Here is a 15,966-nt window from a genome sequence, read left to right as displayed (position 1 = left end):
AATTGCCAAAAGAAATGGCAAGACGTATTATCCTCCCTGCACCAAAAGGAATCATCTTGATCTCTCTCGGTCTCACCCACTTTACATCGAATACCTGGTGTGCACATTCTCCATCACTCATTAACAAGCTCTCTTGTTTGAACTCTATTGGTTCCTCCCACACTTTTGGATCCATAGCCTGATAGCCATATCTACAACAGTAAAATTCACCATTGAGTCTCTTACTATTATCATTCGAGTTTTTATCCTAAAAATTTATAGTCGAACCTGGCAAATTTTCAGGCCAAGTTTGGTGGTATGGAAGTTCCAGCTAAGTCTATTTTGGCTACGCTAAGGCATTGCTATGAAACAATTACTTCTCTTTCTTTTACCAGCAGGCCATTTGATTACAAACAAATAGAAAACCCCTAATAGCATCATGTCCTAGGATCCTAATTGGCTAATTTATGATATTTCTTTGTTTAATATGTTTACCATCTACTTTCACTACATAGTTATTTTAGAAATAATGCCATTCTTGAAGGGTTTGATTTGATTTAAAATATTTCATACACTTTTGATATAAAATCATATATATAAAGTTCAAAAGCTGCAATTCTAATAAGTAAGCTTTTATCAACAAGAAATAATTCAGGTAAAATCAATTAGATTAGGGGATGTGTGCCCAAACTTCAACTTTAACTACGAACATATAGGTATTAAAAAAAAAAAAAATTCTACACTAACGAAGAATTTACTTTTATACGTCAAACTCATATGGGGAAACTGGAGTACCACTAGGTGACCCCGATTCCCGCATTAATAGAGAGTTAAGGCAGTAGTTGGAGTGGTAATGAATAGTATGTTCTTGGTAATTTGGGTTCGAGACCCTCTTGTTCTACGGGGCTGAATCGTGAGATCCTATTTATCCCGAACGAAGTCGAATAAGGGTTTCGTAGAGGGATCACTAACCAAAAAAAAAGAAGACCCCGTCGAGCGATTGATTGAGAGAGAGATGACGCGAGGAAAGCAGAAGATAGAAGCGCAGAGGCGGAACGCAGAGAAGGATCAGAAGGCGAAGGGCTCTCAGTTGGAAGCAAGAGCCGTTTGTCTCAAAGTCGTCTGTCCCAGTTGCAAGGTAAGTCACTATCGGCTTGCAGATCTGGCTGAATTTTGAATACAACCCTTTTAATAATTGGTAATTATTGTTGGGTTTTGATTATATTATTATTGGTAATTTTATGTGGTTGAATGTTATCTGACAATTGATGAAGAACATACATTAGATTATTATTACTCGCACCCATTGAATTCATATTTGAGTTATTATATCTAATGGGTTTGGTACGATTTTGCTTTCAGTGTGGTTATGATGCTTAAATTTTGCTTCTTTTTGTTAGGGATTGGTATTGGTGAGTGCTAGGTTTCTGATACATTGTTAATGATAGAGAATAAGGTTTCTCTGCCGAGGCATTTCCATTCAATCCATATGAGTTTACTTCTGTTCTGTACGACAGTAATCAGTGGATGTGGTGATATGGTAGGGTGGCATCGATGGCTATTGGCATGCTATTAATTCGGATCTTATGGTGTTAGTAACATTGTACTTGCATTGACGGCTCTCTGATGCCATTTTGATGCTGATGACTTGATGTTGGTGTTGATGATAGTCATGAAAATGGCAATGGAGTGTTTATAGAATTGAATCAATTGATGTGGTAGTGGTGTCAGTATTGGCAGTGACTTGGATGGAGTGTGGTTGTGCAAGTGTTGTTGATGGGTGGTAGAACTTTTAACATAGGTTTGGTAATTGTGATCGCATGACTGGTGTTCAAAATGCAAATGTGTTCATAACATGATCTTCAAAACTGTTTTTCGTATTTTTTCGTTGGCAGCAGACTATATCAGATTAGTTTCTTGATTCAAAGCCTTGGATAGAGTAGCTGCCCTCTCCCAACCCATTCGATGGCAGGGACATCAGCCTCAGAAGCTCTCGATTTGCCTGCCGTATTCAGCCTATGCTTATAGAACTCCCAGCCCTTTTTTTTTTGTCACTTGAAGAGCTGCAACACTTGCCCTGGTTCAAAGCCTTAAGGAGTAGGCTACCACAAGGCCAATAGCCAATAACTCTTTGGTTAAAGCTGCAAACTTAGCGATATTGATAAATTAGCTCTCGTTATCTTTTATCTAGTCTTGAATCTTCTGCTGTTGCTTAGAGCTGCTGGCTGTAGTATCAATTTCTGTTCCAATTTTCCTTTACCTGGTTATTGGTTAATGTACTTAGGAAATGTGTTATTAGAGCAACTCCAACGGTTCTCCAAAATGGGGAAATGCTATTTTGGGGGGACCACTTTTTGCATTTTCTCTCCTCCAACCGATCCCCTATATGGCACCCCAAAATAGGAATGGGTACTATGCATAGCCCATATTTGGAGAGCACCCACTGTCCCCCAAAACCCAGAAAATCAATATTTTATTTTTCTCTCCTCCCTTCTTCTCTCCTTCGCGTGAACTCTTTCTTTTTCTCTCTTTTCTTGTTCGTCTTCTTCTCTGGTAACGATTGATCTTGGACCTCAAAATCTGGGGAGAGCTTTGCTTCCTCTGGAGTCCTTGGCCTCAGATCACGCGGAGGAACACCTTTGTTTCCTCTGGAGTCTCAGGCCTCTTTTGGTAATTTCGCTTTCTGCTCCTGTTGGTTTTTAGGGTTTTGGGTGGGTGCGATTTGTGCTTGTGAGCTAGGGTGAATATTGCAGACAAGCAGATTTGGTGGTCAACCTGCAGACAACAACTGCTGCAGTCACCAGTATGGTCCCCTACCTGACAAAGTAGCTTGATGGCTGATCCATCAACATTAGGCTCCAGGTTGCCCTGCCTTGAGTGAATTTTGGTATTGTTCTATTTGGTTGTGTAAAAGTCATTCTCTCTTATCCTTTTAAGTTTACAAGTTATAGCCTTTTTGAATCGCATGTTGCATGCTACAACGGGGTGACTTAGACACTTAGTCAGCATCGATTCTTGTATGATGTACGGACCTGAATTTAAGTTTTGTTTGACCAATCCTTTGAAATGGGAAATGCTTTGGATGCTTTGCTCTTGACTACTGAGATGACTAGGTATGATGTTTTTGTTTTTGCACATATTTTATCTATATTTCTGGTTGCAATAAAATATTTAGGTTGATAAATCACTGCTTGGTTTATGTTGAGAATCATTGGTAGAATAGGTTAGGTTGGTTTATTTGAAAATTTAAACTGCTATTGAAACTTGTCGGTGAACAACAAGTTTGGACACTTCAAAGTTGATTTTTGAATTATTCAAAAATCCTATTGGGAGTATCACGACAGTTTGGAAAGCAAGATCTGGCAGATTTGTTCAGCATCTCAGGATACTTCTAGGTTGATTTTTGAATTAGACAACAAGCAAAAGTTATTTGCCCCCTTTTAAGAAAATTTTATATTGTTTTTGGTCGTTTATTATAAAAAAAGTCCCATTTTGACCCTTTGATTAATCTTAAGGCTACAATAGGTCTAATTCTTCTATACATATAAATGTGCATGTATGTATGTATTTTATTCCTAATCAAATTGGACTTAAATTTTGATAATATCTATACATATAAGTGTGCGTGTGTGTGTGTGTCTGCGTGTATTTTTTGATGCTGTTCATTTGATGCTTACAATTGGAAGTCTTATATATCTAGGCTCTTATATATACTTACTAGCTAACAATACTAATACCGTTTCAGGTAAATAAATCAAGCTTATATATGTTTAAGAGGAGTTGTTAAATGTTTAAGAATTACTGATAAATCTTATTTCACTGTCCACTTGATCTTTACTGTATTTGAAGCAAACCGTGTCAGTTTAGTAATTCTTTGATTGCATCTGAGAGAACCTTAAGTTGGCCTAGGATAGATGGATACATAAGTTAAATGCTAATCTGCTAGTTGTACCAATCATGTAGATGGATTCACAAGCCTACTTCACTAATTTGTTAAGTGGAGGATCAAGCATCGATGGGCCCTTTCTCACCCAAAATTATGGTGACCCTAATGAGGATAGTCCTACTATGTCTCAAGTCACCAATACCTCTTCCAACGCTAGGAAGGGTCGACGGGGAACCAACTTTGCAATAGAGGAGGATCAGTTACTCATTTCAGCGTATCTAAATACTAGCTTAGATGTGGGGCATGAAAACCAACAAAAGCTACGAGCCTATTGGGAAAGGATTGAAAAATACTTCAATGACAACAAGCAAGGTGATAATATCTTCCGAACCAAAGTTTCACTGCAACATCGCTGGGATAAAATACAAAGAGAAGTAACTAAATTTTGTGAACATTATGCGAAAATCGAAGGACAACATAGTGACTTTACTGAGCAAGACAAGGTACAAACTTATATTATATATTATATATTTTATTTTTTATTTTTGTTATTTAGCATGTTTATAATTGTTTTAGCAATATCATAATATTGTGCCTCTTTTCTAACAGATTATGGCTGCTAAACAACTGTTTAGGAGTTTAGAAGGTCATTCATTCCATTTCTCACAATGTTGGCTTGAATTGAGGCATCACCCCAAGTGGATAATGAAGATTTCTACAAAGAAGGCAAAGAACTCCAAGAACGCAAGTCCATATTCATCTCCTCCGGTAACTCCTGATGCAGTAAATCTAGAAGAAGAGGACAGTGTACCAAGCATTTTTGATGGATTAGAAGGACCAGCTGGAAGAAAAGCAGTGAAAGAATCTATTTGGAAAGGTAAAACACATGTTAGTGATACTAGGGGTTCTACCATGTTACAGGTATTGGATGAAGAAAGCATAAACAGGGAAAACCGTTTTGAGCGGACCTACAAGCAACAACAAGAATTGATTGATATTGAGAAGCAAAAGTACCGTCTCGAAGAGAGCAGGGAAGAGGAAAGAATCATGACCACTGACACTACTGGCATGCCTCCAGATTTAGCAAAATATTATGAGTGTCGCAAGGCAGAGATATTGGGAAAACGTGGCGTTAATTTTTAGAATTAGCAGTATATTATTTGTATTAAGCCTTCAAAATACTCTAAATTTATAATAGTTTACTAAATTTTTGTTGGCGCACTGATGATTCAAGTGTGTGTTGTTAATCCAAACTAAATATGTGATGTTGAGCCTCAAACACCGCTAAAAAACATTACCTCTACCACGGATAAGTCTAGAAAGAACTCTGCAACCCTAAAGTCATTGATATGTTTCTCGTGTTTTCTAAAATGGGTCACCAAACATGTTTCCGGGATTGTTTTCTAGAAAATAAGAACGTACTACAGAAAATACATGCAAAACAATCATATATATGCATACCAAACGGACCACCCTTGAAGGCTTGAACCATGCTTGATAGCAGGATGAGCCAGAAAATTAAAACCATTAATGGTGTTTTAAGTTTTAACAAAATTATTCCATGGGCCCAATGAGCCAGAAAATTAATGGGCTCCAAGCGTTCACCTATTTTTTTCAGTCGTGAGGCCCGTGCTCTTTTAATGAGTTACAACCCAACAAAACAATGGGCCGAGTCCACTTTAACAAGAATGGCCCAATATTATCAATAAATCTAGGGTTTTATACTTCCTCATATATCTCCACAGCCGCGTAGATCGAGCCAGAGAAGGAGACAGATACTCTTCGCCGAGCTGGTAAGCTCTCGTTACTTTCTTTCCGTCTCTCAATTTGGTTTCTATGAAAATGAAGAAGAGGAGGATAAATTACCGGGATTGTTTTTATTTTCTTCTTCTGCCGGCGTTGTAATATTGAGATGTTGCTTATACTTGTTCGATTGCCGCCTCTCTTTTGTGTGGGTTTTGTTTGGTTGATGAGAAACTTCCTATAAAACAAGTGAAGAAGAAAATTTGTGGTTAATATGTGTACATAAATCCAGACTGTGTGGATTAGTTAGGTATCTTGTACGGTAAATAATTGTGTGGAGAAATGCATAGTTAGATTGGTAAAGGAGATGTGTACAGTATTGTATACCATTGCTTTAATCTCCAGCTATTCCCTTATCTTTATATTCTCTCCTATTTATGAAGATTTAACCTTTAGTAATTTTCTCTGCTGGTGGTGTTTCTCCGCTTTAAATGTGGTGAGAACGGAATATTAATATTGATGGTTTAGAAGTCAGACTATTGAGATCCACAGAGTACTCACCTTCTATCTAAATGTTGATTACATCTATATTCCTTTGTTAACATGATTGGGATTGTGGATGGAGTGTCTTTCAACTCTTGTTTTGATGTCTTTTGTACATGATAAAGGTTTTTGTGTTCTTAGTATATGTCACTTGAAAAATAATATGGGATTGCGATCCATAATGTACTGTCTACATGCATTTATCTTTTTATATGCTTAGTTTAAGTTGTTAAGTACAAATCATCTTGCATCTTAAAAAATACTGAGATATCTGAATAATTCATTCTGTTTGGTAAATGGTAAGTGAATAATTCATTATTGCCGTAGTGTTACAGGTAAGTCATGGTTAAGCATAACAATGTTGTGCCTAATGGGCATTTCAAGAAGCACTGGCAAAACTATGTGAAGACATGGTTCAACCAACCTGCTCGGAAAACCAGAAGACGCGCTGGTGAGATATCTTCTGTCTCTTTAACATCTTTTTTGTGCATGCTCTACTTTCAATTCTGGCATTGTTGTTTGATATCTTTTGGTCTATATTTGAATAACAGTGCTTCAATGATTCATACGCATGGATTTGCATATTGCAGAGTAGAAAGTATAGTTATTTTTTCCTGATATATTCTCCTTCTGAAATAATTACAGCTCGGCAGAAGAAGGCTGTGAAAATTTTTCCACGGCCTACAGCAGGACCTCTTCGTCCCATGGTTCATGGTCAGACATTGAAGTATAATATGAAACAGAGGGCTGGAAAAGGATTTTCTCTTGAGGAGCTCAAGGTACATTGGTTCTCTTTACACTAAGGATTATAAAGCAATGCATATGACAATTGTCATTGTTTTTTGTACATATTTTTTGTAATTGCCTGAGAGTATCCCTTGCATGAATCATTTCTAGTTTCGTGCTATGACACTTCATACAGTTAACTAATTCATTCATTAACGAAAACAATTATTGTTCTGCAAGTGGAGCATAAAATGGGATCCTGTATATGACACTGAAAGAACCATTTGTAAAACCCTGATTGGACTGCTTTTTTTATTGTCACCAGTGAGGTGAATGGCCATATTTCTCATTTGCTGTCTTCTGTGCATAAAATATTTTGCTTTTGTCTGGTCATACAACTCACTTGATTTTGGAGAATGTTTTCACTCTATCGGTTTTACAATTTGTAATTTATTTTTTCTATTGTTGTCTACTGAGTGTTCCATTGGAAGTTTTAAGCCCTTTTCTCCTTGTCCCCTTTAGGCCGCTGGAATTCCAAAGAAGCTTGCCCCAACCATAGGAGTATCAGTTGATCATCGCCGCAAGAACCGATCTCTTGAGAGTCTTCAAGCCAATGTTCAAAGGCTGAAGACATACAAGGCCAAGTTGGTGGTCTTCCCAAGACGTGCTAGGAAGTCCAAGGTATATTCAGAACGATTCATGTTCCTTTTGTCCTACATTGCTCTAAATTGTTTGATAAAATAACTTTTGTTTTCCTTTTACCTTAGGCTGGTGATTCTGCTCCTGAGGAACTGGCAACGGCTACACAAGTACAAGGGCCTTATATGCCTATTGTTCGTGAAAAGCCGTCTGTGGAGCTTGTGAAGGTCACCGAGGAGATGAAGTCCTTCAAGGCATACAACAAGCTTCGAGTGGAGCGCACAAACAAACGCCATTTTGGTGCTCGATTAAAGAAGGCTGCTGAAGCCGAGAAGGATGAGAAGATCAAGTAGAAGGGCAAAGGGCTCGGTGTTTGCAATTGTGTTATGCTTTTGTTTACTTTATTGAACTTTAGCCTTTCTGCCATCTTTAAAACGTTGCCAATAGTTTTGAGATACTTTTATGTTGAATCTGTGGTATATTATGTTTTTGATCCTTTCCTGATTGAATTAGATTTGGCATTACCACCTAATATTTGATGGAATTGAAGTTTCATTATTCTATTTGAGATTGATTTGCTTTAGGTACGTTTTCTGCTCTGCATTTCCTTCGTGGCTGTAGCGTAGACTCTAAACTTCATCTTGTGTTACCATAGTATGTTTGATGGCCGGAATGGTTGCAACATTCACATGTGTCCGTCGTTCTAGGGAATTTGGTGGATATAGTTGTGAACCACGTTCAACTTCAGCCAATGTCATTCTCTCATCGTTCCAATGTCAGTCTCTCATCGTGCTCCTAATTAGAAAATGTAGATAACGGGATTTTCAAAACATCTCTCATAGTGATCCTAATTAAAAAATGTAGATAACGGGATTTTCAAAACATCTCTCATCGTGCTCTTAATTAAAAAATGTAGATAACGGGATTTTCAAAACAAGTCGCATCGTGCTCCTAATTAAAAAATGTAGACAACGGGATTTTCAAAACAACGACTGAGTTTGGCATCGACTCACTCAAACCATTCCCTTAAAAAATGACTCAACTTTGAATCGGATTTTTCAAAATAATTATTGAGTCAACCCTCCATTAGCACATGCAAAATGATAACCATTAGCCATTCAGAGAAAGCCACCCACCCCTGTGAGTTAGACGAACTGCACGATGCTTATTTTTTACTGATGAATTCAAATCTCTACTTGTCATAAATATTGTTTCTTATCAAAGTCTTCAAGTGGAATGTTGATCAAACTCCTTTTTCCCCAGCAGGCGGCGTGCTTGAAGGACTTGGTAGAAGGACAGTTCTACTCGCACCTTGCACCTAATTCAACAAGAAGACTAGTCACACTAACTATATATATATATATATATTGAGGCTGCGCGGCATTTTGCTTCAGCAGAAAAATCAGGTCTTTCTTACCACCTTTTACATCTCATGGAGGCTCTATTCTCCACTCTCGTTGTCCTGCTAATATGCATCTTCTTTTACCATCTCAAGAGATCAAAAAACAAAAAATCCACCACTCCTCTTCCTGAAGCAAATGGTGGTTGGCCTGTAATCGGTCACATGCTTTGCTTCCGTAGCCCCAAGCCCTTCCATGACAAGCTGACTGAAATGGCTGATGAGTACGGACCAGCTTTCACTATTAGAATGGGTTCCCATAGAATTCTGGTTTTGAGTAGTCTTGAATTAGCCAAGGAGTGTTTCACTACCCATGACAGAGTTTTCTCCAACAGACCAAATCTTACTTCATCAAAGCTTATCGGCTATGACCATGCCATGTTTGGTATAACTCCTGACCAGACTTACTGGCGCGATGCGCGAAAGATGGCTGTTGGCAAGCTCCTCTCCAACCGCCGGCTTGATATGCTTAGCAGGATTCGAGCTTCGGAGGTGGAGATGGCCGTGAGAGAGTTGTACAAAAATTTTATTGACAATGGTGAACCTAAAAATGGGGTTCTAGTTGATATGGAGAAATGGGTAGCAGACATGGTCAACAATTTCTTTGTGAGACTTTTGGGAGGGAAGCGATACTTTGGAGCTAACCCTGATGTCGAAGAAGGAGAGGCGAAAAGATGTCGAAAACTGGTGGAAGATGTTTTCCATGTTTATTTCATGTCTTTTATGTTCTCTGACCAAATACCATATCTGGGTTGGTTAGATAATTTGATCGGAAGTAAGAAGGCGATGAAAGAATATGGCAAAGAGATTGACAGTCTTGTTGGAGGGTGGTTGGAGGAGCACAAGCAGAAGAGACTTTTGGGTGTGAAGGTAAAGGAGCAAGAAGAGGATTTCATAGATGTGATGCTTAATAATCGGGAGGAGCTATCAAAGATGTCTGATTATGCCCCGGACACCATTATTAAGGCTACTTGCATCGTAAGTTTATTATCATATACTTCTTCTAAAGTTTGATTTAGCTAAATGAATATTGATTTGCGAGTTCATAAAATCCGGTGAATTTGCAAACCAAACGCCCTTAAAAACGCTCGTTTATAAGTTAGTTTATAAACTGTGTCGAGAGAGCTTATTCCAGCGTATGAGTTACTACGATTATGTTTCCGATAATCTAAATAATCCAAATTTGTATACTTTTTTCAGAATTTCATGGGAGCAGGAAGTGACACAATACAAATAGGAGTGAAATCAGCTTTGCGGTTAGTAATCAACAATCCTGATGTGCTAAGGAAGGCTCAAGAAGAGTTAGACACACATGTTGGCAAGGACAGATGTGTTGATGAATCTGATATCAACAACCTGACATACCTCCAAGCCATTGTTAAGGAAGTTCTTCGTCACGACCCACCAACCCACCTAATCGGACTCCGAGTCTCCACGGAAGATATAACCCTGTCGACAGGTCAACACGTTCCGGCTGGTACAGACTTGATTATAAATTCATGGAAAGTTCACCATGATGAAAAAGCATGGTCGAATCCTAATGAGTTCCAACCTGAAAGATTTTTGAGTGATTACAAGGACAGGGATGTGAAGGGTCGCAACTACGAGTTCATCCCGTTCGGTTCTGGACGTAGAGTTTGCATCGGAATGTCGTTGGCAATGCGAATGCTGAGCCTTAGTCTTGCCTCCTTATTGCAGAGTTTTGAATTCTCTAAGGCAGACAGCTCTGGATTGAAATTTCGCCTGAAACCGCGTCTTGATCCTAAGCTTTACGTACACTAGACCCATGATGAACAACAACACTTACACATGATGTAATAATGCTACTGTTTTCTGCTTAAGGAGTACGTGTGATTTTATCCCTAAAGATTTATATAATAGCAAAGGATTTCTTTTCATTTTCCATAGCTTGAATGATCTCTCTTCTTTCTCTACATAGATGAACAAACAAGTCATTTCTTTGATTTCTGTGTAAGTTCTAGTCTTTCTACATAACGTAATTGAAACGATGGGGAGAATAGTCTATGACAGAGATGTGCAGGGTATGAGAGAAGCAGGGGAATCAATTCATGAATTTGTTAAATTTGGTAGAAGACAAAGTGAGTGATTTAAGACCAAATTTGAGGATAAACGTTGAGAAAATACCTAACATTCTAACAAGTTTTGTTGGGAATCATGCTCAAACACATTAAATATATTGTTTATTCAGGGCAACGGGTCTATAAGGATTTGTTGTTCATGGAACGTCGACATTGATTTTTAGATCCAGAAAACGCGTCTTGTGTAATAGGTGCAATGCATTTAATTATATACTACTTGATTGTGTTATACAAATATGATGTGTGATATTAATCTTGACAAGTTTACCACTAATTGAGAGCAAACATTGAATTCATTTGTCACGCAATTTTTTTATGGTCTTAAACAACCAATTTTATTCTATTGGTTTTTACTCGATCCCTTCTATTCTCTTGAGACTATAATCACTTTTTCTCATCTCCAAAGAATTCAATTTCAATAATGATAGGGATCTCAATAGCTAGTATTCTAATCATTCCATAAATTGAGTTGTACACAGAATTTCATTTGTATCATGTATGATATGTAAAGCTCACGAATTCACTTGGATCTTGTTGATTCAACTCAGAAAACAATTGCTATTAAGATTTTTATCATTTTCGATTCGATTTTAATTCGTGATTAACGAACTTGACCACCCGAAATTAAATATGCTAATGAAAGTAGTTCATTTGGAACTACTTAATAATTGAAAAAAAAAAGATAAAAAAAGTTTTTTAAATAGAAAGAAAAAGGAGAAGTAAATTCATGAATTTGTGTTGGTCAAAGATTTACAGTACTAGTGATTAAATACCGAACGACCTAACAAAAACAGACATATTTTATTATCACCAACCGCCGTCTCTTTCCCATCGCCGCAAACCTAGAAGCGGGCTCTGGGGTGGGCTCCGTCACTGTACCAAGTAAGTTGAATTTCTGGACTCCTTTTTGTTTTTCGTAAAACCATGGTCGTCGATGCGTAGTCCCGGTCTGTACGATTTAGCCTAGTTGAGAATCTGATACTAGGAATCAATTTCTAACCGGAAATCTTTGCTCTGATCACTGTTACTCATACCAATAGGGAGAGGGTTTTGGTGAACTCAAATGCCCGATTTGGGGCTTCGGAAAGTTGTGTGGCAGTTGTAAGTGATCACTGTTGTTTAATCCAAATAGTGGAATCATTTCACTCTCAAAATTACAATGAATCCCTTGTTAAAAGCTCAAATCTTTCTCTATGTTACTTGTTAACTTGTATCCCTAAAAGGTTAAAGCATCTCTTTCTCCAGGTGTTCACATTTGTACAGTGAAGCTGGTTATTCAGTGATTCAAATTGCCATTGCATATGTGCCATACTAGTTGCAAAGCTGTCTTTTGAATCACAATTATCTTAACAATTTGCTTAAAGTCTTAGGTTTTAACCCCGCATATAAACAAGATGCCCAGAAGGCCTAGAAAGCACCGCCAGTTGATGGGAACCCAACCTTTGACTTTCTCCCGATTCTCTCGCTCAGTTGCTCAAGTTGCTTCTATTTGTTCAGTCAGGTACCAAATGCGCGAGTCCAAACTGTCCAGTCCTGATCCTGAAGGTAAACACTCGGCATCAATACTTTGTCCCATCTGTTCTCATATCTGAGTTATATTGCTCATCTTTTTCGGGATGAATGCTTCTAAACCCATGCAGGTATTAGATTTTCTGGGAATGATTCGAAAGAGAAGAATGAAGTATCTGAGGAACTGGATTCTGAAGTAAGCACTTTGTGGTGGTACTGACATTAACTAAATATGAAAAATATCTTGTTGCTACTTGTTTCATTTTGTTTACTCCAGTCTGTATCTTTTGAAGGGGGTTGTCCAAGCAGATTTTGCCTTCTTTGACCCAAAACCTGATGACTTTCACGGAGTGAAGATTTTATTGCAGACATACCTGGATGATAAGCAATGGGATTTAAGTGGTTTTGTTGACTTGATTTTGGAACAGACGACTGTGGGAACTGTTGTAAAGATTGAGGATGATGAAGATGATGGACTTTTTTCTATTATCACTGCCCTGAACCTGGGAAGATACAAGGCACACAACTTAATCTTATTGAGATTTTTATTTCATGTACTTCATATCATCATTACTACAGTTCCTATAGAAACCCTGCCATCAATGACATTGCAATGCATGAGGTTTTCAAATAATTTTGAGCCTGGTAATGTGGGGATTTGCCAATGGCTGATCATTGCCTTAATCTTTTAACTATTAATGCTCCCAATTTTAATCCCCATTGTTTTTCTGAGTGTCGCGTGACTAACAAAAAATCAGCTTTGATCTTATCAGGGCCATAAATCCATTAAAGAGCTCAAGGAGTTCCTCCTTAAAGCGTGTAAGCAGAAAGATGTAATGAAGAGCTTAAGGTCACTTTTGGAAGAGCAAGCGCAGAGTGTGGGCCTCTTGGTATCTCAGCGAGTGGTGAATCTTCCCCCCCAGCTTTTGCCACCACTTTACGATGCCCTCTTTGATGAAATATCATGGGCTATAGAGGATGAGGTTAGATGAGAATATCGTAATGATGGGTGAGCTTGATAAGTTTATCGTTTTCCTGGGTGGTGATGACCTTCTCCAAATAACTTACATTTTATTGTTTTACATTTTGAAGCCAACAAAAGAGCTCAGGAACTCCTTCTGTTTTAAGAACTACCTAATTGCCACTAAAATTTACAGGGTATACCTCCTCCCGTCCTTGTTCTATTTGTTTCTGTTTGTGATCTATGACTGATTTCCTCTCGCTCTCCTTCTCCACCCCCATCTGCCTCTCTCTCTCGCTTGGTATTCATGTCAATGTGCTACAGCACAATAATGCGGACCAGAAAAAGTGGCAAAACAGCCACAGTGATGAGGCAATAATATACATTAAGCCAGAAGATGAAATTTTTCACCAGGTACTAATTGTTTTTATATCATATATGGTATGGATTTGCTTCCCATTCTTTGTATTTATGACTCTAGTTTCCCCTTTATTTACTGATTGTTTTAATGAAATATGCCAGCTCTGCTTGTGGTCCTTCATGTTTCCTTTGCGGACTCAGCAAGTTGCTGCACAAGAGGCAAGTGATTTTTCTGTCTGCCTAGATACATTTTATTGATGATGCCATTGCTATGGTATATATCTATTATCAATTTATTGAAGTCAATCTTTGGTGGTTGCTTGGGGATGTCCTATTTTTTCCCACATTTGAAAAAATGGGCCCTTTAACCGGGCTTGTTATTTTTTTTTTCTTCCCTGTTTTTAAAAACTTTTTAGCCTTCTAGGTTTGCATTTGACACAAAATCTCCCTTTTCCCATTTTTGTTTTGCTGGATGTTTGAGCTGGGGTTAAAATCAACTTGGAGAATGAATTTTTTGATATGCTTGTTACATTATTTTTCCTTCATCTTGCAAATGATTGTAAAATGGCTATAGATGTTTCTTTAGCAATAAGTTCTCTTAAACATTTTTCTTGAGTAGGCACCCATTTTGTGGAGAAAATTCAAATGATGCTAATAGATGGCCACTCATTTGCGTTGTGTAAAGAGTTGATCCTATTTAAGTTGGTAGTTGCAGTATATTTTCTATTTCTTAGTTTGCCTTCATGCAGCTGTTGGCTTTTATAACAGAAAATTTTAAACCATCTATTTCTATTAATTGTGCAGCTAAGGAATTATCAGTCAATGGGATTAGTCATGGCTGTCGAGGCAGAAAAAATTCCTACATTTCAAAAGCAGTTGCACTCCTTTATTCATGAATTGTGAGTTTTACGGGAGGTGCATCAGTTTTCGGTTTGACTAGCATCTCTGTTTTTTTCAACGATTCCATGAAAGCATTCTGATGCGGAAAGGTCGACTCTTTTCATGCACCAGTGAGTTTAGTTTGTGTTTGGTGGATAACAACTTATCAGGTGTCTGTAATTCTGTATTCTTCCTATTCCGTTTTATTTATGTTTGTGGATTCCCTTTAGCCACTAGTTTTGCGCATTTTTATGCTTCTTAGCTTTGTCCTTGTGACCATGGTTTAAGTTTGGTTAACGTAGTATCGTCTGGTCTAGTTGATAAGTTGTATCAATTGCAATTGTTCTCTTTTGTTTCATTTGCTGAAGTTGGATGTAATGTGATTTTTTTCCCCTTTTCACATTCAAGATGCATACTTCAAATAAAATGACAAACTTCAAAGATTGTTGCGCAGGTTAGATGCTAGTTTCCAAATTATTGAAGCCTCACAGCATGCATGGCTACTTGCCACAAGGGAGAGGTGAGCTTTTCATTACATCAATCCCTTACATGTAACACTTGAGATCCAGACGTGGAATTAGGTGAACTTGAAGCTTTGTTGTTGTCATTATAGGACTTAGAAATGTCAAAAGTATGCAATAAGGTAGGAAGATTAAGATGCATTGACTCGTAGCGCTAATGACATACCGGGGCACATTCTCCGTCCACAGCCAAAAGGGATTAGTTCAAAATTACGACCCTTCAAGTCAATGTTCTTATTTCCAGTCAAAAACCTCTGGCTGAAATTTGTTAAGATCAGGCCATAATCGCTCATCGTGGTGAATTTTCCAGGCATTTATCATCAATAGTGTATCTGCCGGAATGAAATGACCTGTTGATATTATGCAGTCTTCTGCTGAGGTAATGAGATCAACTATGTTGGAAGGCGAATTTTCGCGGAATGTTTCTTTGACAATGACTTGGAGATAAGTCAGGTTTTCGATATCATCTTCGCTCACACATCTTTCCTTGCCAATGTGTATGCTTAACTCTTCTTGAGCCTTCTGTAGCACATGACCGTTTTCAAGCAGCAAAGATAGAGCCATTGTAAGAGCCTGTTTGGCAGGGGCGAAGCCAGGACAAAATGTCAGGGGGGTCACAACTCACAAGACAATAAGCTATAAAAAAAATTCAGTTATGGATTACAAATTACCTGTGAAAGTTCATTTACAATTGCTCCCTACGAGATTTCATAGATTGAAAA

At 37.9% G+C, this 15,966-nt stretch overlaps 5 protein-coding genes across 12 annotated transcripts; 4 read left to right on the top strand and 1 right to left on the bottom strand.

The window, feature by feature from the left end:
* Positions 1 to 742: 742 nt before the first annotated feature.
* On the top strand, positions 743 to 5,090 carry LOC120017178 (glutathione S-transferase T3-like). The gene is made up of 3 exons (XM_038870309.1): positions 743 to 1,117; positions 3,943 to 4,368; positions 4,475 to 5,090. The coding sequence occupies exons 1-3, from the start codon at positions 995 to 997 to the stop codon at positions 5,006 to 5,008; spliced, it is 1,083 nt and encodes a 360-aa protein (XP_038726237.1). The 5' UTR covers positions 743 to 994; the 3' UTR covers positions 5,009 to 5,090.
* A 439-nt stretch (positions 5,091 to 5,529) lies between these two features.
* LOC120016078 (60S ribosomal protein L13-1-like) lies at positions 5,530 to 8,084 on the top strand. Of its 2 annotated transcripts, none has more exons than XM_038868662.1 (5): positions 5,530 to 5,658; positions 6,479 to 6,602; positions 6,797 to 6,930; positions 7,400 to 7,558; positions 7,645 to 8,084. In XM_038868662.1, exons 2-5 carry the CDS (start codon positions 6,494 to 6,496, stop codon positions 7,867 to 7,869), a joined length of 627 nt encoding a protein of 208 aa, XP_038724590.1. In that variant the 5' UTR covers positions 5,530 to 5,658; positions 6,479 to 6,493; the 3' UTR covers positions 7,870 to 8,084. The 2 variants fall into 2 exon arrangements, with proteins under 2 accessions (XP_038724590.1, XP_038724592.1); XM_038868664.1 differs by having other exon boundaries at positions 5,612 to 5,658; positions 6,487 to 6,602.
* An 816-nt stretch (positions 8,085 to 8,900) lies between these two features.
* Positions 8,901 to 10,822, top strand: LOC120015895 (cytochrome P450 CYP82D47-like). The gene is made up of 2 exons (XM_038868392.1): positions 8,901 to 9,893; positions 10,116 to 10,822. The coding sequence occupies exons 1-2, from the start codon at positions 8,949 to 8,951 to the stop codon at positions 10,695 to 10,697; spliced, it is 1,527 nt and encodes a 508-aa protein (XP_038724320.1). The 5' UTR covers positions 8,901 to 8,948; the 3' UTR covers positions 10,698 to 10,822.
* Positions 10,823 to 11,761: 939 nt separating this feature from the next.
* On the top strand, positions 11,762 to 15,090 carry LOC120017082 (protein BCCIP homolog). Of its 7 annotated transcripts, none has more exons than XM_038870147.1 (10): positions 11,880 to 11,896; positions 12,055 to 12,115; positions 12,379 to 12,559; positions 12,655 to 12,719; positions 12,817 to 13,041; positions 13,297 to 13,506; positions 13,616 to 13,681; positions 13,809 to 13,898; positions 14,007 to 14,063; positions 14,649 to 15,090. In XM_038870147.1, exons 3-10 carry the CDS (start codon positions 12,409 to 12,411, stop codon positions 14,745 to 14,747), a joined length of 963 nt encoding a protein of 320 aa, XP_038726075.1. In that variant the 5' UTR covers positions 11,880 to 11,896; positions 12,055 to 12,115; positions 12,379 to 12,408; the 3' UTR covers positions 14,748 to 15,090. The 7 variants fall into 7 exon arrangements, with proteins under 7 accessions (XP_038726077.1, XP_038726073.1, XP_038726075.1 ...); XM_038870146.1 differs by having other exon boundaries at positions 11,894 to 11,961; XM_038870149.1 differs by lacking the exon at positions 12,055 to 12,115 and having other exon boundaries at positions 11,762 to 11,896; positions 12,385 to 12,559.
* A 388-nt stretch (positions 15,091 to 15,478) lies between these two features.
* On the bottom strand, positions 15,479 to 15,808 carry LOC120017330 (cytochrome P450 CYP82D47-like). The gene has a single exon (XM_038870505.1). It carries the CDS (start codon positions 15,806 to 15,808, stop codon positions 15,479 to 15,481), a length of 330 nt encoding a protein of 109 aa, XP_038726433.1.
* Between the last annotated feature and the right edge of the window lie 158 nt (positions 15,809 to 15,966).

The sequence above is a fragment of the Tripterygium wilfordii genome, chromosome 15, assembly GCF_013401445.1.
Source record: "Tripterygium wilfordii isolate XIE 37 chromosome 15, ASM1340144v1, whole genome shotgun sequence".
Taxonomy (NCBI): Eukaryota; Viridiplantae; Streptophyta; class Magnoliopsida; order Celastrales; family Celastraceae; genus Tripterygium; species Tripterygium wilfordii.
Note: the sequence above shows the minus strand (reverse complement) of the source record. Positions and strands in the feature narration are given on the sequence as shown.

Coding starts and splice junctions, on each gene's coding strand:
- LOC120017178 (XM_038870309.1), top strand. CDS start 995: ATGACGCGAGGAAAGCAGAAGATAGAAGCGCAGAGGCGGAACGCAGAG. Junction 1,118..3,942: donor TCGTCTGTCCCAGTTGCAAG/GTAAGTCACTAT, acceptor CCAATCATGTAG/ATGGATTCACAAGCCTACTT. Junction 4,369..4,474: donor ACTTTACTGAGCAAGACAAG/GTACAAACTTAT, acceptor CTTTTCTAACAG/ATTATGGCTGCTAAACAACT.
- LOC120016078 (XM_038868662.1), top strand. CDS start 6,494: ATGGTTAAGCATAACAATGTTGTGCCTAATGGGCATTTCAAGAAGCAC. Junction 6,603..6,796: donor GAAAACCAGAAGACGCGCTG/GTGAGATATCTT, acceptor AAATAATTACAG/CTCGGCAGAAGAAGGCTGTG. Junction 7,559..7,644: donor GACGTGCTAGGAAGTCCAAG/GTATATTCAGAA, acceptor CTTTTACCTTAG/GCTGGTGATTCTGCTCCTGA.
- LOC120015895 (XM_038868392.1), top strand. CDS start 8,949: ATGGAGGCTCTATTCTCCACTCTCGTTGTCCTGCTAATATGCATCTTC. Junction 9,894..10,115: donor TTATTAAGGCTACTTGCATC/GTAAGTTTATTA, acceptor TACTTTTTTCAG/AATTTCATGGGAGCAGGAAG.
- LOC120017082 (XM_038870149.1), top strand. CDS start 12,409: ATGCCCAGAAGGCCTAGAAAGCACCGCCAGTTGATGGGAACCCAACCT. Junction 12,560..12,654: donor GTCCAGTCCTGATCCTGAAG/GTAAACACTCGG, acceptor AAACCCATGCAG/GTATTAGATTTTCTGGGAAT. Junction 13,899..14,006: donor AAGATGAAATTTTTCACCAG/GTACTAATTGTT, acceptor GAAATATGCCAG/CTCTGCTTGTGGTCCTTCAT.
- LOC120017330 (XM_038870505.1), bottom strand. CDS start 15,808: ATGGCTCTATCTTTGCTGCTTGAAAACGGTCATGTGCTACAGAAGGCT.